The sequence below is a fragment of the Pelmatolapia mariae genome, linkage group LG12 (genome assembly GCF_036321145.2).
Source record: "Pelmatolapia mariae isolate MD_Pm_ZW linkage group LG12, Pm_UMD_F_2, whole genome shotgun sequence".
Taxonomy (NCBI): domain Eukaryota; kingdom Metazoa; phylum Chordata; class Actinopteri; order Cichliformes; family Cichlidae; genus Pelmatolapia; species Pelmatolapia mariae.
Genome location: NC_086237.1, coordinates 37,018,950 through 37,044,983, shown reverse-complemented (window position 1 = coordinate 37,044,983; position 26,034 = coordinate 37,018,950). Strand labels below are relative to the sequence as shown.

Below are 26,034 nucleotides of genomic sequence, written 5' to 3'. Positions count from 1 at the left end.
CTTGTGTAGTCATGGTAGACTAGCTAGTCACTAGTTTCAGACATGGCCTGTAAGCCAACACTACAAGCTGACCCACTCACTGACTGAGCAGCTTTTCACCAGCTTTTATTCTGCTGGGTGGCTGATGGCTGAATGAAGCCAGCTGTGCACTGGCTCCTCAGGAGAAATGGGTGGCAGCTGTGCTCAGGAAGAGATCCGGTACACCCTCCCAACACACAGGCCTGCCTGCTGGGCTGTAAGAAGCAAAACAAATGAAATTCACCTTTCAAAGAAAAAACAAATATATATCCAAAAATGCTATTTTATATCAGTGTTTATAAGTCAAAAAAAGAAAGAAAGAAATAACACGTCTCTTTAATGCTGTTTAAGGATGAGTGCTCTCATTTTAATCTTTATTGAGATATACTTTGTAAAAATAAATGCTAATAATAATCTCCCCAAACCTGTGCTGACACCTTTCAAATGCTAAAGGGGTTTGAATAACTTTAACTGAAGGAGAGTTCAGTTAAAGTTCAAGAAGGAAGTGGTGGGATGAGCAGCCTCTTAAATCTGCACACCTATGACGCTCATTTCCAGACCTGTTTTTATTCTTGATGTGTGGAGTATCTTTGCCTGATTCAAAGTTCAAAATAATCCTTATTTATCACCTGGCTGCTTCAGACTGCTTTCCGTTTAAGCCAACACTCTGACTTGCTGCAACTTGCAAACACAAGGTTTGAACAGCAGGTGGGTGGAGCTTCACGGCCTGAGATGAAGATTCAAATATCTCCTTCGGTTTATTTACTATGATACAAAGTGAAGAGTAGGAAAACGTGAAACTGAACTTTTAGAGCAGAAACAAAAACATCTTTATTTTATCATATTTGATAAAAGCACCCACATATCTGGCAGGCAATAAGGAACAACATGTCAGATGCATTTTAAATGTTTGTCTTTTTAAGGAAAGCCAAGTTTTCTCACAGTTTGCTAAACTTATCTGACGTGTAGCTCCTGTAGTATAACAGTGACACATTTAACTGTTAAAATACAGCTTTTATTCCAGATTTGCCAGCTTTAACAGTTATTTTACTTTTATTCTACTGCAGCTGTGGTAAAGAATGTTTCATTGTGGTGCTGTACAAAGTAAAAGCTGACCACGTTTTCTATTTGAAAACTCGTATTTGTTAAACTAGTGCCAAACAAATATAGTGTAAAAATGACAAACGCTATCCGAGTAGTTAAATTGGTTGTCTTTCACTTTCTTTAGCTGCTGTACAAATCTGTTTAGTACATTATTGAAATCTTCAGGATCTCTTGACAGTTTCTCAAAGTCTCTTCTTTCTTACACTTTCATTTCCTGAAACTGGCATTTACGACTTTGTTTCCTTTTGTTTTTACACCACTGACATGTTCCTTTCTTTTTCATCTCAGTTTTGTTTGGTTGAAAGTTTCTGCAGCATTTCTCACAGCTCCCTGTCTGAGGTTTCAGTTTCCTGAATACCAAAGGAGGAAACCACTACTGCTTAAACCCTAAAGTCTAACGCAACTCCAGAAAACTCAGAGAAAGGTTGCAATGTTCTTCAGCTGCAAATAAATGATTTTCATCAGTAATTGATTATTATAAAGGTGAAACGTGCCACGGTGATGACTACATAGAGTATATGTACCAGTAGGAAAGGCTGAGGACAGCATTTTATAAGAATGTATAAAACAAAGAAATTAAATGTTGCCATATATTGTAATCTAACAACGTATTAACACTGTTGTGTTCGTGTGTGCTTCTGTGAACTGAGATCTCTACTGTAACACCCTTCTCACATTTTGGCTTTTTATGGAACGAAGGCTTCCAAGTCACTTCTCGTCATAGACCGCCTTGCACAATGCTGTTTTCGAAAGAAGATGTGGCCACAAGGTGTCGCTAAAAACATATTTTTAAAAAGCGCTGTTCAACGTTTCATATGTTTTATTCTTCATTTGTTTTCAGTAATCATCCTTCTCAGATGGCTCGCTTTTACTTTACACGCATAAATTATTGTTAAAAAGATAAATATGCATTTATGCTCAGGAAGCTGATTAAATATGATTAAAGAAATTAATATCTTCATGCAGTCTGTGCATCTGGATTTTTTCTGTAAACCCAATGTTTAGATTAATACAACTCTTTGAATTAAACTTAGAGAATCACCAACAGTCTTTCAGAAAACCTATCTTGTATTTAGGATTTTAGGATTTCAGCTGGTGGGCCGAAATTTCTCTTAGATGCCTTGTTGAATGTTAGCGGCTTATTGAATAGCTGTTATCAGCAGATATAATCCCCAGCAGTCAGTGACTGCAGCAGGGAAATTCTTAACCACTTTGGTCATGGTCTTCCTCTAATTCTTCTTTGTCTTCTTACTCTTTTCCAGGAGTGAACACGTCATTCAAATAAATCATTTGGACAAATTTGAGTGGTTAAATGTCTCTTTAGGTACTTTATTACTAGCAGCTTGCCACAAAAGACAAAATGTGTTCCCATTTCTTTAGTTGAATCTGAACAAAATGCCAAAGATAGTTTGACAGGAATACATTAGTATTCTTACACCACCAAGGTGATTCCCAAATATTCACAGAACATCCTGTGTCCTTGAAAAATATTTGATGAAACATGTGAGGGGCATATTGAAGAAGTGGCAGGTCTAAAAGTATCTGTAGCTGATGAATAGTATCTGAAAGTCAGGTCCTTGAGAAATAGGGAAAAAATCCAACAAGGACAAGTTACAGAACCTGAGAGATGCATCAGGCCTTCAGTCGATTCATGTACAGTTCACTGTAGCATCATCAGAAGGGGTCTCAGTGGAAGTGTGGCTGTGAAGAAGCTATTTCTGAGGAAGGGAAATGGGGGGAAAAGACCGGGGTACACCAAATTATACAAGAACTCAACTGAAAATCAGTTGCAACTCATCTTGTGGGGTGACAAATTGAAACCTTTACTAGATCTTCTTAAAATTGAAAGAATTATGAATGCAGAGAAGTACACTGCAAGGAGACTGGCTATCTCTTGGATTTACGTAAGCATCTTGGGTGTATTCAACACAGTTGCCTTGTGTTTTAAAGTTAAGTGTTAATTTACCTCAGTTGTTTAAGTTGCTGCCAAAGCAAAACATTTGTGCAACCAATGTCCACTAGTGAATTAAGTAAATCCAACGTGTTCTTTTTTCAGTGTATGGTCAGAATTTTAATACTATCAGTACTATCAGGAAAGCAGCTGATGCACCTTACAATGGCTACATTTTCCAGCTTGACACAATGAAAAAATACATAATAAAGGTTTGTGTTGTTCAGCTCCTTGAATAATAGAAGCAGAAACATCTGAGAGCTTCTTTGCAGCCCCGTGAGGAGGTCTAGGTAGTGTTAAATAAAAATTTGAAGGAAGTTTAAATTAATCAAATGAATAATGTGGCTCTTCATGTACTTCCAGGTAAAATTATAAGTGACCAAGACTAGAGAGAGATTTGTGTTACCATTACACATCGTACAGTGGAGAAGATTATAAAAGGATTGGTGACAAAACGCTTAATTTCTTCATCGCGTCCTCTAAAGTCTGGAGAACTTTTGGTTTTTATGTTTAGAGTATGATCCAACATAAAACAGAAATAAGAAAAAAGTGCACACAAACTAAACAAAAAACAAATAAAAGGAAAATCATAATTTAGAATATACTAAACACCTCTAAATTATATATACAAACGTAATTACCATACAATGAAATGAACATCTTGGTTTGTTTTTTTGGGTTTTTTTTGTTGTTTCTCAAATAAATTAAATGTAACAAAGCCAAAGGGGTGTCTTTCCAGTATTTCCATAGATGAATGAGCAATATGTGATTCTCTGTTGAAGACAAGTTTAGCTTACAGTGAGATGCAGAAAATCATGCTTATGTTTTATTGCTAAAACAATACTTGTTTAAAGTTAACATGAGGAAATAAAATGGTGAGATAGTGTACAGGCATCAGTATACAATCCTCTGAAAACAAACTAATGCAAACATCAGCTGATTAAAGGTTGAAAAAAAGGCTACAAGTTACTGTCAGAAAGATGAAGGAAGGCAACAGTTTTAAAAGACGTTCAAGAATTAGAAGACCTGGACCACAGCTTCTGTGAATGCAGAAGCTAAAGGTGGGAAAAGAAGGAGTGCAAAGAGCCTGAAAACAGGTTCAGATAAACTGTCAGATGGGTCAGAAACATTTTCCAGCCTGATTTCAGCGGAGAGAACAAAAAAAGTTTTTCTGTCACTAGTTACAAGTAAATGCCGAGAATTTAATGCTTTCACTGCAGTTTTCATACTTTACAAATCCATCCAGTGAACTGAATTAGACCCTGTATGGGTGTAGCTGCATGCCTGAAGGCCTTTATTATGTATATACACAATTTTGCGCCTCATTTTTACTTAGAATCATTAGATTAGAATCATTCTCATTTCCTTCACCATTTTCACACCAGCAAGTTAGGCTGCATTGACCACGGTTTGACCACTAGATGGTGCTCTGCCCTCAATAATTACATTTACATACAACGTCAACAAAAAAGTAATTCAAGATTAAAGTAATACATTTACACTCGTGATTCTATTTACCAGCATCTTTTCAGTTAAAAAACACAAAAACGTGTAAAAACTACATTTTAAAACGTTTTATTTCTTTTTCTCAAAACGCTAAGAGGCATGGGTGTTTCAGAGATTAATCCTTTCATTGTCTTTGGTGTTGGCATTATCATTCTCTTGTCCATAGCTAAAGATCGGTGAGTGTGCCTAGTTTGGCATTCTATTCACTTGTGACCCAAGGTTTTTCTTCTGGTCTCAAATATTCAGTTCGCACAGCTTACAGCACACAGAGGAGTGTTAATAGCATTACTAGAGACAGTACATAACATAAACATGCATTGTATTTCAAATCAGTGACACTACTTACTCTTTCTAATCTCGTTAAACTGATATCATTAACTGTCACATTGTGCATACTGCGATTACAAAGGTTTTGTAGACTAAATTATTGACTTTAAACACATTTCTTTGTCTTCTACTGATTTTGATACTGCTTCAGCATTTGTATTTTAATTCGACGTGTCATACGGGTAAACACAGTTAAGACAGTTAATACTTTTATGACTCAGTTTGGGTTTTCTGTGCCATATAGTAGCTAAATATACAACTTAACTGGTATTTTCTTCAATAAAAATGAAGTTAAAGACCACGTGAATTACTTTTTAACAGTTTATCTTTTTTCACAATAAATAAATTATATATATATATATATATATATATATATATATATATATATATATATAAAACGTGGTGGGAAAATATTATAAAATGTGATTATTTGATGTCTGTTGTATTTAAAATTTGTTTATCGTGACATCCATTCATGCGTTAATTTTCGTCTGCTGCCACGCGGTCGACCTTTAAAAGAAAATCCGTCAGTCGACCTTAAAAAAATGAAACTGTTGGGGCTCGGCCCAAGTTTTAGTGACGTATACGCTGCCGATTGGCTGATATTTGTATGTAAATTTGGAGGCGGGCTTGTGGAAACGAGTAGGTGACGTCAGTTCGCCTGTTGGCAGAGAGCGAAACAAACATGGCGATGGATTCAAGTGGCTGGGGCTTTACGTTAACTTTATTCGTGTTTTCATATGTTTTTGCGATTAGGCTGGTTGAAGCTTCGGTTTCAGACTCGAGGGAAACCACGCGGATACTCGGCATGAGGCTAGAGAAGAGCGACAAGCCAGCCGAGACCACGGAAGGGGGAGATATTCAGGTGACCGAGGGGAGCGAGATCTCCTTAAGGGTCTACGGGCTCCACTTGTTCCCCAATAGCTCGGATATCATCAGGTTCAGTCAACTGTTCGTCAGTGATAAAGAAGATGCTGATTTCTCAGATAAATGGTTAAACAGGACTTGTCCCAAAGATCTGAAAGATATTGATGTTAGGGGACCCATGAAGGTAAATGACGAAAACACCTCAGGGACAGTCTCCCTCAGCATCAAGCAGCTCCGTAAGAATGAGGTGGTGAAAGTGTTCGGCTTGTGCGTCCTGGACGCCCGGGATCAGAAGTGGTACCTGATGGACGAAGAAGACGGCAGGCTGCGCGTGGTGGAGGCGAAGAAGTCCATGCTGCCCATCTGGCTGCAGATTATCCTCATCTGCTTCCTGCTGGTGCTGTCTGGCATGTTCAGCGGGCTCAACCTGGGACTGATGGCGCTGGATCCGATGGAACTGCGCATCGTGCAGAACTGCGGCACAGAGAAGGAGAAGAAGTACGCGCGGAAGATCGAGCCCATTCGTAGGAAGGGCAACTACCTGTTGTGCTCACTGCTGCTCGGTAATGTCCTGGTCAACACTACGCTCACCATCCTCCTGGACGACCTCACCAAGTCCGGGGTCGGAGCAGTCGTCGCCTCCACTGTCGGCATCGTAATATTTGGCGAGATTGTCCCCCAGGCTCTGTGCTCCCGACACGGATTAGCAGTCGGGGCGAACACGATCGTCCTCACCAAGCTGTTCATGCTTTTGACTTTCCCTCTGTCCTGGCCCATTAGCAAACTCCTGGACTGCGTGCTGGGCCAGGAGATCGGCACCGTGTACAACAGAGAGAAGCTAGTGGAGATGTTAAAAGTCACCGAGCCCTACAATGACCTGGTGAAAGAGGAGCTCAACATGATCCAAGGAGCGCTGGAGCTCCGGACTAAAACAGTGGAGGATGTCATGACGCCAATCAACAACTGCTTCATGATCCACAGCGACGCCGTGTTGGACTTCAACACCATGTCCGAGATCATGGAGAGCGGCTACACCAGGATACCCGTGTACGAAGACGAGCGCTCCAACATCGTGGACATCCTCTTCGTCAAGGATCTGGCCTTCGTGGACCCAGACGACTGCACCACCTTGAAGACCATCACCAAATTCTACAACCATCCGGTCCACTTCGTCTTCCACGACACCAAGCTGGACGCCATGCTGGAGGAGTTCAAAAAAGGTTTGTGGAAATCTTGGTGCTGGTGATATGGTGTGATAACGCAGGAGTGAAACCTGTGATTTGGCTCAGCAGTGTGCGGAGCGAGCAAATGTTTCTGGTACAGCTCCATCCACTTCTTAGGTGCATGGAGGAGACGATGAAGTAATCAGAGCTCCAGCAATGTTTTCGCTTATAAGACCCCTGAAAGCCACATGCTGAAAAATGCAGTAGTCAAGCTGTGTTTTGGCATCTTCAAGTCAAAGTCAGGGGAATCTGTACCCACAGAGTCAGGGGTTAATTTTGCTCTCAAAAATATGACTGGTCATTTTTTCAGCTCTTTTCAGTTGAAGTGTGACACTGGTTCCTCCATCTTTAGTGCATTTGGCCAGGGCCACTATGATTATTTAAACCTTTTCCCTTTATCGAATTTTAATTTAAGAATAAATGAAAGTTTAATTCCTGAGATGTATCCTACCTGCACCACAACTCCTGCAACTAGTCAAGCATTTTGTCTAGAGTTGGTCTCTCAGTGGTAGATGCCCTTTTTCTTTAAAAACATATTCGTTCAAGTTAATTAAACTGTCATCTAAATCATTTGCTATATCTGTCTAACAGAAGGTTGTTGTGAGGTTCCATAATTAGGTTTATTTCTCAAAGTAGTTGTAGTTCTCTTGATCACTTGACAGACAGAAAGTTCTCTGGTGAGAGCTAGGCAGGTTTGTGTTTGGAGATACCATAACACTTCCCAGTTTTACTTCTCTCTTTTGCCTTACACAGACACACACACACACACACAGGCTCACGTGCTCACACTCACTCTCAGGATGATTTACAAACACTGACGCTATCTCCCGCTGCAGTATATTTTTCCTTCCTCAGGCTTCTCATCTGAAGGTCAAAGACACAGACACACACAGATACACACTGCCTTACTGTGTCTAAATCTTGTATCATTAATATCCTGCCATTGGACTTTGTTGGCATGTTGTCTCTTTCACTGTAACAATTCATTTAGCTCTAATCAAGTGTTGGAAATTGAGTTTTGAGTTGCTGTAGTGGTGCATAGTGCTGTGTGATATTTGGCCAAGATGTATCTGCAGCTCATCGAAATGAGCTCGGCTGGCAAGGTGGGAGGCTTTGGCAGTAAACTGCAGTGCATACAAACACACACACACGCTGTAAATCTAGGTGCTTACAGTGTTGAAATCTTGACAGAGAGATTTTCCTTAAGTAAGTTTGACAATATGAGAAGTTTGTGTGTTTAAAGTCTTCAGTTTCAAGGTTACAGCGGAGAAAATGTTCGGGCCCCTCGTTGCTGTTATGAGTCATAGTTGATTCCAGTACCAGTACTTATTATTTTTGCTCTTCTTTATTTCTCCCTCTGTTGTGACAGGAAAAATAACGATACATTAAAATAGAATTCAAAGACTTTCATCTCTTCTCTTTATCACACCGTCTTGCGATTAAAAATTTGAGCCAGAGCAGAACTGATGCAACACAACAGATAAACATCTGTTTATGACATGTGTAAAAGTCGTCCTATATGCTGACAAGCTGATGAGATTTAGCAAGGGCGATATATTTGTGCATCTTTTTCTCTCGCCCCCGCTAGTTTGAGCAGATGGCCACCTTCCTGTTAGAGTTTCATTTTTTCTCCCTGCTCTTGCTAAGTGCTTGCTCATGTGAGGTGGACGGATTGCTGGGGCTTCCGTCCATAACCTTCTATGATCTTCACCTAATCCTAAAAAGTGCCCTGAAATAACTGTTTTTGGGGGGCCTTAACTAAACCTGTGCAGAATTGAATGCTGGAACAAAAGAAACACAGCAGTCTGACCTTAAGGTTAATCATCTTTTTAACACAATTAGAAACACTTATAAATTAACTGGAGTATTGTTTTTTTAACCACATTAAAATGTCAAGTCAGATGTCATAGTCAGTGTAATTTAATTAAGGTTATAATTTGAAAGAATCTCAGCAGAAAGTTAAATCAAGTACTTTCAAATTTTATGCCTTTTATGTAGATTAGCCTGCTGTGAGTAAGACTCAGTGCTAGTCACTGCATTTCTCCTTGATGACATCCTAGTCATGCAATGTGGAGCGGCCAGGATTTGCATGTAGGTTGTTGAGAAAGCGTTTTTTTTTACACAAACTTCAGCCAGTGTAGAGAAAATCAGGGTTAGACATTCTCTGAAGCTGCTTTTTCCCACATGTAACACAAAACCTTCAGGTGCATTCTCACTACTGTTTGGTTTATGCTAGAATGTCTCCTAGAAAGAGCATCTAGGTGGCAGGGCACTTGATGCCCATCATCCTCTTTGTTCTTATATCAGAAGCTGGCCGTATAATGTCTGCTCTGACTAAGCTGAATATTCGGTTCTCACATCTGCTTTTCTGGGAAATGCAGAGAAACTTTCAGGGCTGCGGTCCACCTTGATGTGGTGAGCGATTTGTTCCATTAAACCTAGGGAAATTTGTCTGTAGTCACGAAGAACCATATCATTTCTGTATCTGTACTTTGGGTCGGTTGGAGTGTGGGTTCACAGTGGGATTCACAGAAACAGCTGAAATGCATACCTAGCTGTTCTGTTATGGTTTCAGCTAATTCAAGACAGGCAGCACAAGTAATGTTATTTACAGGAGATGATGTTAATCTGTGGTCTGATAGCTGCTGTTATGTGAGTTGATGTTATCTATTTCCGCTAACACATATTGAATCATGATATCTGTTTGCTTTGATATGACTATTGGTATGAAAGCTGGACACATATAGAAAACCTCAAAAATGTTCTTTAAAAATGTTTTTAACAATAAGGGATGATTTAATATTTGCTATGTCGACATTCTTGCAAATACTGCAAAAACACTTCACAGTCTGAACATACCTCAGAGTATTACCTTTACCATGTCAGCCTTCACGCTGTGACTGAGGAGCCTATGTTCAGGCTGTGGTGGACGGCTTTAACGTGGTTATAGTATGTGCAGGCTTAATTTCCTGTACACCCCCTGCTTCTCCTGTGACCCGGCTCCCTGCCTGCAACTCAAGTTCCTCTCACTGCAGCTCGGCATCAGTTACCACAGCGATGGCATCCTGCAGCTTCGATGTGCGCACACAGATTTTTCACAGGGTTTTGCTCCACATAATCAAAACCACTGAATTTACATTTTGATTTTAGAGTTATGAGTTTGGCTATTAAGTCATAGTAAAGACTGTTTTGAATAGATACCAGCGTCTGTTACACACTCTCACACACCCAGGAAATGAGTGTGTGTGTGTGTGTGTGTGTGTGTGTGTGTGTGTGTGTGTGTGTGTGTGTGTGTGTGTGTGTGTGTGTGTGTGTGTGTGTGTGTGTGTGTGTGTGTGTGTGTGTGTGTGTGTTATTCCCACTAGCCTTTTCTGTCAACATGACGTGACATTTCAGATGGACTATGAAGTGACCTTATTAGATGAGATCAAATTTTAATGACATGCTGGAAATGGCAACAGCAGACATAAAAGGAAACATTAACTTTTTTATTTATACATCCATGATATTCATGGATGTATAAACGCTTATCCACGTTGCGATGGCAGCAGGCTAAGCAGACATTTGTTTCCCGAAAAGCATTTTCCAGTTTCCCGTGGGAGATTTCTGAGGTACTTGCAGGTCGGATGAGATTAATAATCTCTCTAGTGAGTTCTAGATCTACACCGAGGTCTCCTGCCAGCTGAGTGTGCCTGGAAAATCTCCACAGCGGAAGGTGCCCATAAGACATCCTGATTAGATGCTCCAGCCACCTCAGCAGGCTGCTTTTGACACAAAGGAAAGGTGGCTCTCCTCTGAGCTCCTTCTGGATATCTGGAGATCCTGGTATCTCAGGAGACAAGGATTGCACTCACTTATTTTACATAGCCCAGCCGTCCTATAGAGGAAACTAGTTGTTTCTGTGATAATTCAGAATTAACTACTACAGACGAAAGTCCAAACACTCACTGGTAAATTAAAATCTGTCATATAAGTTTATGGAACATGGTTAAAGGCCATACTTCTATTACTCGTTCCTCTATAATTTAATGAAAAGGTGATGGTAAAAATGGCCTTGCTTGTGGCTCTTGTGTATTTGGCTTAGTGCACGCTGGACATCAGGCAAAATTTAGAAAGCACACAAACACAAGTGAACCATGAATTTCCTGGAGGCCCACGTGCACTCTGTCAACAGACTCTCACATGTTGTAATGGCACTGGTCGTGTATTTTATTGGCTTGCATTTTGCCCCTGAGGAGTTTTCTTTTGAAAATGCCATTAGGATTAAGTGACAAATACTTTAGAAAATCTTTATTAGTAATACTAATCTTGTCACAATGAAGGATCACCACAAGCAATATCCGCATGCACAAAGTCGTCATTTTAAGTATGAAAATGAGTTTACTAGTAAAATCATTATATTTTGATACTTGAACTAAGCAAAATGATCGTTATAACCATACAGTGAAGTAATGGCACTGTGGAAGATTGATTGTGTGTAATTTATGACATATAAATTGTTGCCATCTAACCACATACTAAAAGCTCAGTGATGCAAAATCTCCACCCAGTAACCACAGTACTTTGTGGGGGGTTTTCTTGTTTTGTTTGCATGTCTGGAGACATTTTTTTTGTCAATGCAATAGTGTCTAGTAGTCTGTAACTGTGCAATATAACTCGAGAAAAGTTAACCTCCTACAAAAGCACAGACCTGTTTTTCCAGATGTTGTCCAGGGTTCTTGTGTGAAAATGCCTCTGGTCTCAGGTGTGTACAATAGTTCAGATCCAGATAAAGGTTTGAGTTTGAAGATGGGTGTGGCTGGACACACGAATGCAGAGTAAAGGGAACCTGTATGTCCATCCTATGGTCTCTTTACTGTATTTGTAATTCTTTGATGTTTTCTGACTTGTGTATAAACTCATAGTATTTTAACGATGGGTATGATCTGAGAACTTGAGTCTCTGGTGCTTTTGTTGGTGGTTGTCAAGGCCATCCACATTGTCTGCAGTTTATCGGCGTTCGGGCACTTATCTGCCCCTCCCACCCACTCTGTTATTGTGTGCTCTGGTTTAATGACCGTTTGTCTGTTAGGCTGTGGGTATATTTCCAAAACAGATTAAAAATGAGATTTTATGGGCCATGTAGTGGTTAGAGTTTGGTGTAAATGAAGGATTTCTAAAAGAAATTCATAAGATTAGCTTGAAATTCAAACCCTGTGAGGTGAGTACTTTTAGAACAGCTGACAGCTTTCTCCACCTCATTTGGACATAACAAAAAAATCGAAACTTCAGAAATTTGCGATGGTGGGTTTGCACTGTTTATTTACTTTTTTAAAACTCGTGAATTACTCGGGTAACTAAAATAAATAACTGGCAAATTAAGAAATAATTAAGTAAGAAAACTATTGGCAAATAAGGATGTAGTTAAAAGCCACATATGTTTGTATGAGTTTCTAACACCCACTGTATAAAAACATTGGATTTAATATGAAAGGCACTGATAATGTTCCACATGTGCACATAGTTTCAACCACCTGACAGCAGCTCCTGGGATCACTGTGTTTGGGTGAAAGCCATGAAAAAGAAACAAAGTGCTGCCGATAAAAAGAACAGGGCCAAGGACTCGCATTACACTACATTACATTCTCACATGAATACAGTAAACAACATGAATGTCAGGTTCACTTTTCTAGCAGGCGGTTTGTTTGCTTTGCAGACAGCTCAGCGTCAAATTAAGAACTGCACGCTGAGTCCACGCTGACCCTCGTGGTCCCTCACAGAGGGGTGAGGAGGATATTTGTTTAATCTAAACTTAACTGTTGGCTTTGACGTGCCCTGACACATCAGCCTCTTAACTTCTGTGTCTGTGAAGCAAGCACAGATACACTAGTGCTGGTGCTTGTGATACTCCCTGCACATTTGCACAGACATGGATATACAGTTATGATCAAAGACATACACACATCACGGGGTGTTCAACAAATCCTTCTTAAGATGGCAAAGAGAAACTATTAGTTGTAATCAATCATGATCACTAATGAAAAGTGAATAGGTCTTGGCCTTGTAAAGTTAAAAGACCTTGTAGAAGCTTCAGCACCATTTAAAAAGGATTTAAGTGAGTGCATGTATGTAATTGAGCCTGTGTGTATGCTTTTGATGCTGTGTGGATTAGAGAAAATCTGAAATAGCTGTGAACATGAGCCCGGGAACCTGCAATATTTACAGCTTCTATTTGAGCCTCTAAGGAACTGCGTTTTATGACGTTGAGTAAAAGATTACCCAATCTCAACATGATAGGGCTGTCAGAACAAACCTATGTCTCCACTCCTGTTTTTATGGTGGGTGTGTCTCTCGTCTCCCGCTTTCTCACTCTGTGCCCCCCATCACTGCCTCCAGTTCTTTCCAGTTTCCTAGTTTTTGCCTCTGCCCATCTGTCCTTGTTTTTTTTGTTTTGACTTTCTAGAGAGGAAGAGTTTCTGTAACTCCTGGTAGAGATTGGGTTTACTGGAATACAAATAGTGTTATGGTTCAAGAAAAATGTTCAGTTTTGTAGAAAGTGGTTGCCAGGTTGTGCAATGACTGTTAGTTACAACTAAAAGCTGGAAGTATACAGATAACTGAACCTTGTACAGACATTCATACCCCCCCGCCCCCCCCCCCAATAGGTTTTTAATTAAAAGCTGTTTATGAATCACTTTGAAGTTGGACCTACTTACTGCCTTTGCATTCGTTTTGCTTTATGTGTTGTAAAAAAATTATTGTCTTCTCCCACTCTTTTTATAACATAACAAAACATAAACTTTAATCTTGCATTATATTCATATTTTTCTTTTATTGCTAAATGTCGCGTCTATAAATATGTGAATAATCCACTTTAAGACACCTACACATTTTACAGTCGCAGCCAAACGTTTTGAGAATGAGTTTGCTGCTTCAGTGTTTTTAGATCTTTGTGTCGGTTGTTTCTGTGATGTATCGAAGTATAATTACGAGCACTTCATAAGTTTTAAAGGCTTTTATTGACAATTACATCACGTCTATGCAAAGAGTCAATATTTGCAGTGTTGGTCCTTCTTTTTCAAGGCCTCTGCAATTTGCAATGGCATGCTGTCAGTCAGCTTGTGGACCAAATCCTGACTGATGGTAACCCATTCTTTTTTTTTTATAATCAATGGTTGGAGTTTGCCAGAATTATTGGGTTTTTGTTTGTCCACCTGCCTCTTGAGGATTGACCACAAGTTCTCAATTGGATTAAGGTCTGTGGAGTTTCCTGGCCATGGACCTGAAATATCAATGTTTTGTTCCCCAAGCCACTTGGTTATCACTTTAGCCTTATGGCATGGTGCTCCATCATGCTGGAAAAGGCATTGTTCTTCACCAAACTGTTCTTGGATGGTTTGAAGAAGTTGCTGTCGGAGGATGTTTTGGTAGCATTCTGTATTCATGGCTGTGTTCTTTGGTAAAATTGTGAGTGAGCCCACTCCCTTGGATGAGAAGCAGCCCTACAAATGGGATGCTTTACTATTTGCATGAGACAGGATTGATGACAACACTCACCTTTTCTTCTCCGGACAGTCCTTTTTGCAGTTGCCCCAAACGATTGGAAAGGGGCTTCATCAGAGAAAATGACTTCAACCCATTAACAGTCCACTCGCTGTACTTTTTGCAGAGTACTAGTCTTTCCCTGATGTTTCTTTGTTGTTGTTGTTGTTTTGTTTTTTTGAGACAAGTGGCTTCTTTGCTGCCCTCCTTGACACCCGGCCATCTTTCAAAAGTCTTTGCTTCACTGTGCGTGCAGATGCACTCCTACGTGCCTGCTGCCTTTCCTGAGCAAGCTCTGAACTGGTGGCACTCCAATCCTGCAGCTGAATTATCGCTAAGAGACGGTCCTGTTGCTTGCTGGACTTTCTTCGGTGTCCTGAAGCCTTCTTCACAACAATTGAACCTCTTTCCTTGAAGTTCTTGATGATCCAATAAATGGTTGATTTAATTGCAATCTTTGTAGCAACAACATCCAACAGCCCTTGTTATGCAACACAATGAGGGCTGCACGTGTTTCCTTCCAGGTAACCATGGTTAAAAGGAAGAACAATGATTTCAAGCATCACCTTCCTATTAATGCATCCAGTCTCCTATTCTAACTTCGTCAGCATGCGATAATGATCTCCAGCCTCCTGCACGTCAACATTCTCACCTGAGTTAACAAGAAGATTATTGAAATGATCCCAGCAGGTCCTTTTATGGCAGCAATGAAATGCAGTGGAAATGGGAAGACAATTTTCATGGCACAGAGGGACTTTGCAATTCATCTGATCGCCCTTCATAACATTCTGGAGTAAATGCAAATTGCCGTCATAAAAACTGAAGCAGCAAACTTTGTGAAAATCAATATTTGTGTCATTCTCAAAACTTTTGGCCACGACTGTACACTCTGTAGATGGACCTGTTGTACGTTTCCACAGCGGTGGATGCTCACATTAAACGTGGTCAAGGTTTCAAATGATCAGGTCAGCGTTTGTGTCAGCAATCCTAATGAGCCAAAAACTCAGGCTTCAGACTACTCTAATCACTGTTTTAGATTTCAAGCTAGTTTTTTCCCGTACTCCTGTCTCTGTATGATGTCACAGAGAAGAGGATATGCCAGAACTGTCAGTCTCAGACAAACCACAATCTTCCTGTTCAAATCTTCTCTTTGAATCATGCAAGTGATCTGAAAAAAGCCAGCCTAAAAGAAGGGGTGGCCTTAAATGGAGATGAGCTGCAGCACTGTTTGCCTCTTTGCACCTGGTTTCCCCTAGCGGCGGGCTGCGACCTCCAGTAACAACTCGCAAACTTCTCAGGGAATACATTTTTTTTCCATAGAAACCAGTGTTTCATTTACTGGTCTCTAGGCCTTTTTAATGGTTCTCTGACAGGGCTCGTTTTAGGTAGTGAGCGAACAGACCAGTTGCCCCAAATCCATTGAAAATAAAAAATGAAGTCCCCCTAAATAAAGAATTATTTTGAACTGTACCGTGTATTTTGAATTTCCCCTATAAATCTGTAAAGGTCCTGTTATTATTTAGTGGCTGCATATACTATTCTGTCTTTTGTAAGAAAAAGAGCACCTTTTCTTCTTCTGCTAGCCAGAGCTCGCCATAGTATTTTTTTTGTAAGTGTGCTTGCTTGGCGCTTGTCCATGTACACACACAAACCTGATTGCAGTTTGCAAATGGGTATGTGCAAGGTGGTGGTTTCTTGCGGTTGCCCTCTAAATGGGTTCCTTTGGTAAGATAAATATTGTTATTTATCCAGGATTTTGTGTCTTTTTAACATGGCAGTAATGTAGGATTACTGGTGTCGAGGCCAAACAAGTTCACACTCAAGTTCACACTGTAATGCTGAGGTTTACAAAACCATCTTTAGCTTCTGAAGTCTGTATATTTGGCCATGTTAGAGTTTTTGGACAAAATATTTACCTACCAACTAACTACCCAGCTGGCGCTCAACTGCAGTCTCCACTCCTGTCATTTTTTTTTAACAGGTAGTTGTGCCTGTATTCATCTGTCAACAAATATTTGGCTTTCTATTTTTAAGAGACAGACCCTCAGGTGTTCTGCTGAGTCACAGAGCGTAAATGCACATGCACACAAGCACACACAGCGACGCATCAAATTTGACTCACTCACATGCTTGTCAGCTGACTTTACTGCCTACGGTGACTGAATATCATTTATGGGGGATTAAACCCACGTGAATGATGGGTCTACAGCCATTTTTTATGGCTCTCTGCATAAAAGGTTGCTTAATCGAAAAGACAGTCAGCCATCCAGACATGAAAATATTTGATCTGTTAAATGGGTTCAGTGGCAGATGAATTCAAAACCTGTCCTTACATAAAATTTCCTTTTTTTAGGCTATGATGCTAAGCATATTTCTCTCATAGAGCAGTGTTCCCATTATGAAAGAGACCAAGTTCTTACACATCTATAAGGTCAAAATGTCATGTTTCTGAGCACTTTTGAACAAATTCTTGTCTGTGCTGGCTTTAAATTGACATGGAGAGTGCCTTCTTGTACTTGGGAGCAGCAGTCATAACAAACTTACTACAACACGATAAGCGTTATCAATGTGCTGCATTAAAATTGTCACTATTTGCAGCGGGAGACAGAAGTGGCAGGGAATTTGTGGACAGTCCAGGGTGGACCTGGACTGGGGAAACTTTTGTTTTGTCTAATCAGCACTTATGCAATCAACAGAGTTTCTCTGTTCTTATCAGCCGTCTGCTTCTTTCTCTCTTCCTGTCTTGTCCCTGTGGCTGTGGCTTGAGGTGCTGACAGTGTGACTGCAAGTTGGTGTATATGTTTTGTGCACGCGCGCGTTTAAGTGTGTCACATCAACACTTCCCGGCTTAGTGCCAAAATGATATCAGTCAGCACGAAGAAAGAGCAACTCAGCAGAATTGTATTATGTCTCAAATATAGCCACACATAGTTGCTTTGTCTGTCAGTTCAAATTACCTGTAAGTGATATAGCATGTAAAATAAACACTACATTGTCATTCCTGACATGTTTTGGATGAGAAGAGTGAAGGTTTTAGTTTTGGATTACACCGGCTTGTTTGCATTTGGGAGTTTTTTGGCATGTAATAAGGTCATGTACAGATGTGCTTGACTGGATTCATGTGCACAGTCTAGTCCAGGGGTGGGCAACTCCAGGCCTCGAGGGCCGGTGTCCTGCAGGTTTTAGATGTGTGCTTGATCCAACACAGCTGATTTAAATGGCTAAATTAGCTCCTCAACATGTCTTGAAGTTCTCCAGAGGCGTGGTAATGAACTAATCGTTTGATTCAGGTGTGTTGACCCAGGGTGAGATCTAAAACCCGCAGGACACCGGCCCTTGAGGCCTGGAGGTGGCCCACCCCTGGTCTAGTCCCACTCAAGCTGGTTGCTGAGAAGATGCTGTCCAAATCTCTAATCATTTTGGACAAACATTCTCACTCATTACATCACTCTGTGAACACCAAAAGAAGCTGTTTCAGTCACAGACACCTACTTTGTGCCCGCTGTCATTACGCCCACGTATCACGTCCCTGAAGGGGCTTTCAGACTGGACACGTCACTGGAAATGTCACCTTTGCACTCTGAAAATTATTATTTTCAAAGGCTTGTGCCAAGCAAGGTGTAAACATGTTGTTTCATGAGGTTCTGGAACTCATATGGATCAGAATTCGCATAAGTTGAGCTTAGACCACTGAGGAATGAATCCTCCGTGGTCAACAGGAACATCCAGAGGCATCCAGCCAACAGCAGGCAGGGTGGACAAAATATATACATACATGTGCGAGGTGAATTCTCATGTTAAGCACAGCCAAAAATTCAAATGATGAGGTCAACATATGTTCATATAATCCCTATTGTGCTCTAATTTTTGGTTTCAGACAGATGTTGACAGATGTATGATGCTGGAGAAAGGGGTTAATGCATAACACACCTTCAGTTCTGATTTCATTCAGCCAATGAATGAAGTGAGGGGTAGCATCAAGTTCGTGTTTGAGATAAATAGGGGTTATATTTTGAACTGTGAGCCAGGAAAAAAACTACTGAAGTAGAGTCTATGAATAAAAATATCAAGCTTGAAGTGAGCTTAATAGATCTCATTCAAGGCAGGATTGTGGAGAGTGGACAGGAAAACTGGGAAAGAGAGGTGGGGAAAGACATGGAGTAAGTGGACCAGCTCTATAAAGCTATTAAAACGTATTAATTAAGATAATGAGCAGGAGAATTATAGTGCGGTGAGCCCAGTGATGAGTGCGATACATGCTGTATCGTGTCTGAAAGCAGTTAACATGTCATTCTATTTTTTTTTGGCATTGGGTGACCCATAAATAATTAACATGCTTCCTCAGAGCAAGCATTTGTCTCAACACTTATTAAATAATCTTCTACACTACAGTACTTAAAAGCCATTTGTGTTTATTACCAGATTAAATTGTTTTACTGTGCGAAGCACCCTTAATATTTGCTGCATTTCATTGTAATTTTGCTGATTTAAAGTAGAAATGCTCAGGAGAGTGAATAAAGTAGATTCTGTCTCTCTGTCGATGGTTTTGTTTATAAAAGAATCCGCTATGCTCAGCAGCCATTTCAGCCATTACTTTCCAGCCCTGCTGTTCCCTAAGATCACAGTAGCTCTGTCTGCACGGGGTTCCAGTTTTAACTGGAAATACGGGTTTGCAGAGCTTGACCTGTCCCACACAACAAGCGAGTGTGCGCCATTCTCATACAAGTGTGTGCATGTGTGAATGTGCGTACATGCGTCTGCTGCCGTCCGGTTTTGTTTCAGCCTCTCACAGTGGATATGTTTTGAAGTTGTTGGCTGTGGTCCTGCTGATATGTGGTGGGGTGTGTTTTGTGTGTGGGTAGAATAAGTGTGGCATTCCTTTCTCATTGCTCTCCCCCTCATCTCTTTGTCACCAATATTTCATGTCAACAAGCAGGCCCAGTTCACAGGCTAGTGACATAGAAGCCTGAGGGCAGAGAAACAAACTACACGGTCACCTGACCTGCTGGAACTGTGTGTGTGTGTGTGTGTGTGTGTGTGTGTGTGTGTGTGTGAATGCCATTGATACATTCAGTTTAATTAGTGATCTATCATACTGATAAGAGCAAACTAATTTTCAGATGTCGTATGAAAATAGAGCAGTTACATTAAACAGAATGTTTGTGCATGAAAGGTTTTGTCGTTCATTTGGTACTAAATGCTGTGGTGTAGTGCTCCACATAAATGGGAGAAGCTGCAGTTAATAGTTGAGCAGAGCTCAGTTCTTATGATAAAGGTCAGATTGTTTCTCAGTTCCTGTTTTAGCAAGCTCTCCTCCTGTGCTTTCGCATGCTTTGCTTACTTTATCTGCAGTTCTAGCGAATGTCTGTGATTAATGTTTTTTTTTCCCAGGCTCAAAAAGAATTTACACCATCTGGCTGTGGTGGGTTTTTTGGAGGGTACAGATTTACAACAACAACTCCTGCTTTGTAGCCTGCAATCGTCCTACTCAAATGACTGAGGACATATTATGTTCTCGCTGGTTTTTATTGTTGTTTCTCTTTTTTTAATAACGAGGTTCAGTGGTTTAGCACTGCAAGTCAATTGCATTTTCAAAGCCACTGGACAAGCTGAAAATAAAAGCTGCAGACACACTTGTTCTTTGTGAGAAAGAATTCACAGTCTTGTATGTTGGATTATTTTCTTTGAACAGATAAAAATGGCAAGCCAAGAAACCTAAATGAATGGGCCAGTTAGGGGGTGACATTTCCTCACCAGCACTTAACTTTAACCACACAAACCAGGTCTCCACAACACAGCACTGGCTAGATATTTACTTAACTGGATTTTGTAAGCTAACCCTTGTGATTTCTCAGGGTAGGGTCGATCACTAAATTAGCAAAGTTAAAGACAAAACGTCCAGAAAAACCAACCTGGACTGGTAGCTGATATATTTGTACAGTTGTCCAATAAATATTGCATAGATTTGAATAGTATTGATTCTTTTTATCCATATTGCATAAGAAATTACCTTGTTACCTGTAATAGCTGAGTGCTAAATCGGTCACTTGTTAATCACTGAATTCAGAGTTTGTTCTCTGCACCCCATTTTCACATGTCCAAGACTATGAGAAACTCAGTTAACATCAGTTGTTCATGGTGGTAAATTGATTCCCATGGTTGTTGTATTATTTATCCAATTTAATTTAATTTGTATAGTGCCAAATCACAACAACAATTGCTTCAAGGCAGTTTATATTGTAAGGTGCAATATAACCCTAAAATAATACAGGGAAGACTATAACAGTCAGATTAAGAGCATCGCTTGGCAACAGTTGAAAGGAAAAACTCCCTTTTAACAGGAAGAAACTTCTGGCTGTATTTTCAGTTTTACTAAATAAAATAATTTAAGTCGTTTTTTTGAGTCAAAGTCTAAAGTTTTTAAGTTGTCAAAGTCAAGGAGCTCCTAAGGCGTCAACTGTCACTTCAGCTCACAGCATCTCTGTGTAAAACAATGACAGATAGAGGGATGGATTAAAAACACTCTGCTGCCATTTCTGATTCACCATTTGATAAGTGAGATCTGAGTGTTTTTGTGGGAGCCTGAGGTGAGGATGCTGCTCTGTTATCCTCCCCTTTTGTTTGTTTTTTTTAGTGACACATCTCAAAAGAAGATCAGCTGGGCAGACAGATGGTACGGATAGTAGCTACATGTGTTTTTTTTAACTGTAGCCTCAGCTCACACAGCTCAGATAATGAATGCATTAAGCAGCTAGTATTTGGATAAACCTACTTGTGTGCAAAGTTTTTTGTGTCTGTTAATATCTGTACTCTGAGGAGTCAGTAGACTCTCCAGTGACTCTCCAGTAACTGGGGCTAAGTGTATCTCCTGGGGTCCTACTTCCTCTGAAATATTGACTCGCCAATACAGAGTGGGGTCACGCACGCACGAAAGCACACACACACACACTCACTCGGAGTGTCTTTTTCCATTACACAGTGCTTCTGTTTTCATTGCTGCAGTGATCTTCTGTGGAAAGAGCAATAATCAGCTAAAGAATGTATACTTCTCAAATACCCAAACCGCTCTGTTACCAACATTTTTTCCACTCATATTTCTGGATAGTTTCACAGAGAACAGTTATAGATAATATGGTGATCTCTGCAGCTCTGAGTGAGCACAGAAGCCCCGCCCATCACCTCTTCAAATCTTCTGTTTTCAAGGGGCAGCCAGTCAGAAGAGAGTTGATCTAAAAGGGAGGGGGAGGTGTGGAGTACCAAGGTCCACTGTAAGATGGATAAGGACTATACTGAACTGTGAATCATGCAGATCTACTCAAGCAGAGTCCAGTAATGGATACAGGGCTAAAAATAAAGCGGTTAGCTTATCTTTTCTATTGAGGTTTCCTAAAACTATAAAACACTACTGAGTTTGTTATTGTAATTAAAGAGTGGCTAAAATGTTAATTACTAAAGAAAAGATATAACTGAAGTGCTGAAGTAGGTAGCATAGCTACTTTTGAAGTTAAGCTGCTCTCATGTTACCTCAAACTCAAAGTTTTACGGCTTCTTTTTCTTTCAGTCATAACACCTCTTTTTGTTTCATTCATTTTCCCATACAGTTGAGAAAAGGTAATCCCATGAAAGGGAACATATAAAATATTGTGACATTTAAATGATGACTAAAGATGAGATTGTGCCAAGATGAGAACTGCTCGCAGTTTTGTGAGCTGACATTGAACAATGAATGTTGAGCTTCCTCGTGAGCATCCAAACTAAATAGACAGTACATCATCCACCCACCCCTACTTGTTATGTCTTCATATCAATGACTTTTACTGTAAAGCCGGCCTAGTGGGACAAATTCTTCAAAGCTCCTTTATTTTTAATCGTGAGTTAAAACCAGGCAAGGTCAAAGCTGAGACTGTGAAGTGTGTGTCAGTGTGCCAGCACCATCCATTTTGCAGGACAAATGGCAAGGACATCCTCCCGGAGAGGAAAATCCCAGTGCCTTTGGTCTACATTTAATCGCTGGTCATTTGTAAATTCCATTCATCACACGCTTCCCGACAAAGACCACTGATGGACCTGTGTGGTTTCTCGCATTCAGAGCCTCTTCTAGTGTTTCATCCTTTATCACAGCTTAAAAGCTTGTAGTTATGTGAAAAATGTGAATAAATGTTGTATTTATAGTGTAGCAGATGGTTATTTAAACGTTATTTAATTGACCGTGAAGATAGCTCGCCTTTTATTTAGGAATCAAATTGTCAGAGTTGTTGGCCTGCAGCTCAGATCTAATCTCTTAATGGCTTGTGTGTGTATGACTGTGTGAGAGATGGAGTACTGCAAACTAGCAATTTGTATGTCAGTCTCTATGTTATAATTGCAAGAAAAATAAGGATTTGAGTCCGACTTGGACATAACACATCTCTATCCAGTTGTTATTAAACACCTTGGATTTGAAGTTGTTGTGTGGGGTGGAAAAGTAAGTTAAATGGTAAATGGACTGATTCTTATATAGAGCTTTTCTACTCTCCCGGAGTACTCAAAGCGCTCTACATAACATGCCACATTCACCCAATCACACCCATTCTCACAAGCACTTTCTCTATACTTAGTGCTTTCTAAGTACATTCACACACATTCACACTCCGATGGATGCATCTGAGAGCAACTTGGGGTTAGTATCTTGCCCAAGGATACTTGACATGCAGACTGGAGGAGCCAGGGATCGAACCTCCGATCAGTAGACAATTTATGACAATTCACCCCAACAAAATTGTTTCATCAGTATTTATGGGATGTCTTGAGGGCCCTCTTCAGGTTGTTGCGTCACAGCTGGATAAAGTCAGGACTCTAGCTGTTCAAAAACATTTATTGCAGGCTTGGCCAAATCGAGGCTTCAAGGGCCGGTGTCCTGCGGGTTTTAGATCTCACCCTGGGTCAACACACCTGAATCAAATGATTAGTTCATTAACAGGCCTCTGGAGAACTTCAAGATATGTTGAGGAGCTAATTTAGCCATTTAAATGAGCTGTGTTGGATCAAGGACACATCTTAAACCTGCAGGACACCGGCCCTCGAGGCCTGGAGTTCCCCCACCCCAGTTATTGGTTTGTTTATGTGCTTTTTGGCTTGTAGCATTAGCTTCTCCCCCTCTTCATGTTATTGAACTGACCAATCAATGGAAAGAGTAAACTTTGTCAGCCATCAGAGTTTGTATGCCTTTATTTTAATAAAGGCTCGAGTTTGTCAGTCATTGAGCCATTGAGAGTCAAGGAATTTACCCACTTGGGGACCATTGCTACTATTCTCTGATGCTTCTCTGTCAGGGTGGTGAATAATTCAGAGCTTCCCAAGGCTTGTTTGGCACTGCTGCCAACCAGTGACCATCTGCACTGTGACGGGTTCTTTATTTTAAGAGTTGAGCAGGGGACACATGTCTCATTGTGTACGTGTGTTCTTATGTTGTACAGTAACATTCATGACCAAAGTCCGGACCTAACTTTAACTGCAATGACCTGTACACATTAACAGGCTATTTGTGGTGCAAGCAAAAGGTGTGGGTCGAGGAGTTCATGTTAGAAAAAAGTTGTTATCGGATAGGAATACTCCCTGATATGATTGTCTTGATAGAGAGACTATGACGGGCTTTTATGTTGCAAGAAAAAACTTGACGTTGTGTAGCAAATATGTTTTTTTCACCCTCAATAACTATGACTAAAAAAAAAACCTATTAATACAATAATAAAATATTGATATTCTATATTGCATGATCGTTTAAAAGAGCATGAATGAACCAATGAGCATGCACATTTTTTAAGAGGTTAAATAGAGCTGAAACAATATTTAGCTGTTAACCTGAATTTATTATGTCAGCATTACTAAGGCATAACTACATTGTTGACATCATAACTAGATTTTCACTTTATTACCTATCTCTGATTTGATATCGTTCCCTGCTGCTGTTTGTGTAGCGGTGCGGTGCTGACATCATTTAAGGTGCAGTTTATCGAGTGCCAAATCAAACTATCCTGCCTCACCTTTTTTGTAATCTGTTTACAGAAGAAACCAAACATCATGGGATCATAAACAGTGAGAAAGGAATTTAGAGTAAAACATTTGTGGTACTAATACTATAAGTCTGTAATATTTTAAATCATTCCATCATAGGTAAAAGAGCTCCCTGAACCTCTTTGTTGCAACTCTCCTGCTACTCTATAATTAAGTTCATATAAGTTTTTAAACAGTTAGAATAGGACATCTAGAAGATTAATGAGGGAAGACGTTTTATCCCTATTCTTACAACCCTTCTTATTGTGGATTTAATTATAATGCCTTACAGAATGGTTAAACTAATCCTCTGATAATCCAACTAATGAGGCTCATTCTCTGATTTAGGAAAATCCCACCTGGCCATTGTCCAGAAGGTGAACAACGAGGGGGAAGGAGATCCTTTCTACGAAGTGTTGGGGTTGGTCACCCTGGAAGACGTCATAGAGGAGATTATCAAATCAGAAATTCTGGATGAATCTGACCTTTACAGTGAGTTTGATTTTGCTTTTGTTTGTCTTACTTTCTTGCTTTATACTAAGCTTGTCTTAACTTTCAGTTTAAGTAACACTAATAAATCTTTGAAGTATTACTGTTCAACCTTTGGGATGAATACCTGACAAATGTCAGGTTTCTGTTAACTGCATGAAGTGTAAATTTGATCATTAATAAATGCTGCTTCTTTTGTTTTTTGGGGTTTTTTTTGCACTTCTTAGCTGATAATCGCACCAGGAAAAAGGTGGCACCCAACAAAAACAAGAGAGACTTCTCTGCCTTTAAACATGAGAGTGAATCTAAGGTGAAGATCTCTCCTCAGCTGCTGCTGGCTGCCCATCGTTTCCTGGCTACAGGTGAGAAAGGAAGTGTGGAAACATGAAATGACACACATTCACTGTCAGTAATCGGAGCTTTACGTGTACCCAGTAGATTTATGGTAGGCTTCCTTCATTTTGACGGATGTGTTTAAAAAAAAAAAAAAAAAAAAATCCATCATAATGTAACTTTATTTTATTTTATCATATGTAATGCACAAAAAAACAGTTGGGATGTCAGTAAGTGAAGGATTTTGTCATGTGACCATCTGATAGGAAAGACAGGTCTATACATGCAGTGAGGAGATTTCCACTATTTGTTTACTTGTAGGATCTATTAAATCCCATCAACATGTCTGCCTGTGCCCCCCATCGACTCTGGACAGACTCTAGCCAGCTGCATGTAATGCTACAAATGACACACATCTCTTGAGAAGTCATAGGAATGTATCTGCTAAGTGTGCGTTAGCTGATATGAAGCAGTGGCTAACTGCATCTGGCAGTTAGCCACTGCTAGCATGACGTAGCACTTCCTTCCCTGGCACACACTGTGGTATGTGTCTGCTGTGTCTGGAGGCATAACGTCAGTGTCTGCTGACTTAGTTTCTGTTTTCTTTCTGAGGATCTTGGTCTAATGTTGCTTTTTTGATTTATCAAACAGAATAGTTTTTTT

The 26,034-nt window shown here is 40.1% G+C and overlaps 1 protein-coding gene across 2 annotated transcripts in view; it reads left to right on the top strand.

Moving 5' to 3' along the window:
* Positions 1–5,580: 5,580 nt before the first annotated feature.
* LOC134638551 (metal transporter CNNM4) overlaps positions 5,581–26,034 on the top strand; it is a 50,388-nt gene continuing 29,934 nt past the window's right edge. For both annotated transcript variants that reach the window (XM_063489265.1, XM_063489264.1), the window contains exons 1-3: positions 5,581–6,993; positions 24,898–25,041; positions 25,266–25,400. In XM_063489265.1, coding sequence (XP_063345335.1) covers positions 5,592–6,993; positions 24,898–25,041; positions 25,266–25,400 — 1,681 coding nt within the window. In that variant the 5' untranslated portion in view covers positions 5,581–5,591. The remainder of the gene's footprint in view (positions 6,994–24,897; positions 25,042–25,265; positions 25,401–26,034) is intronic.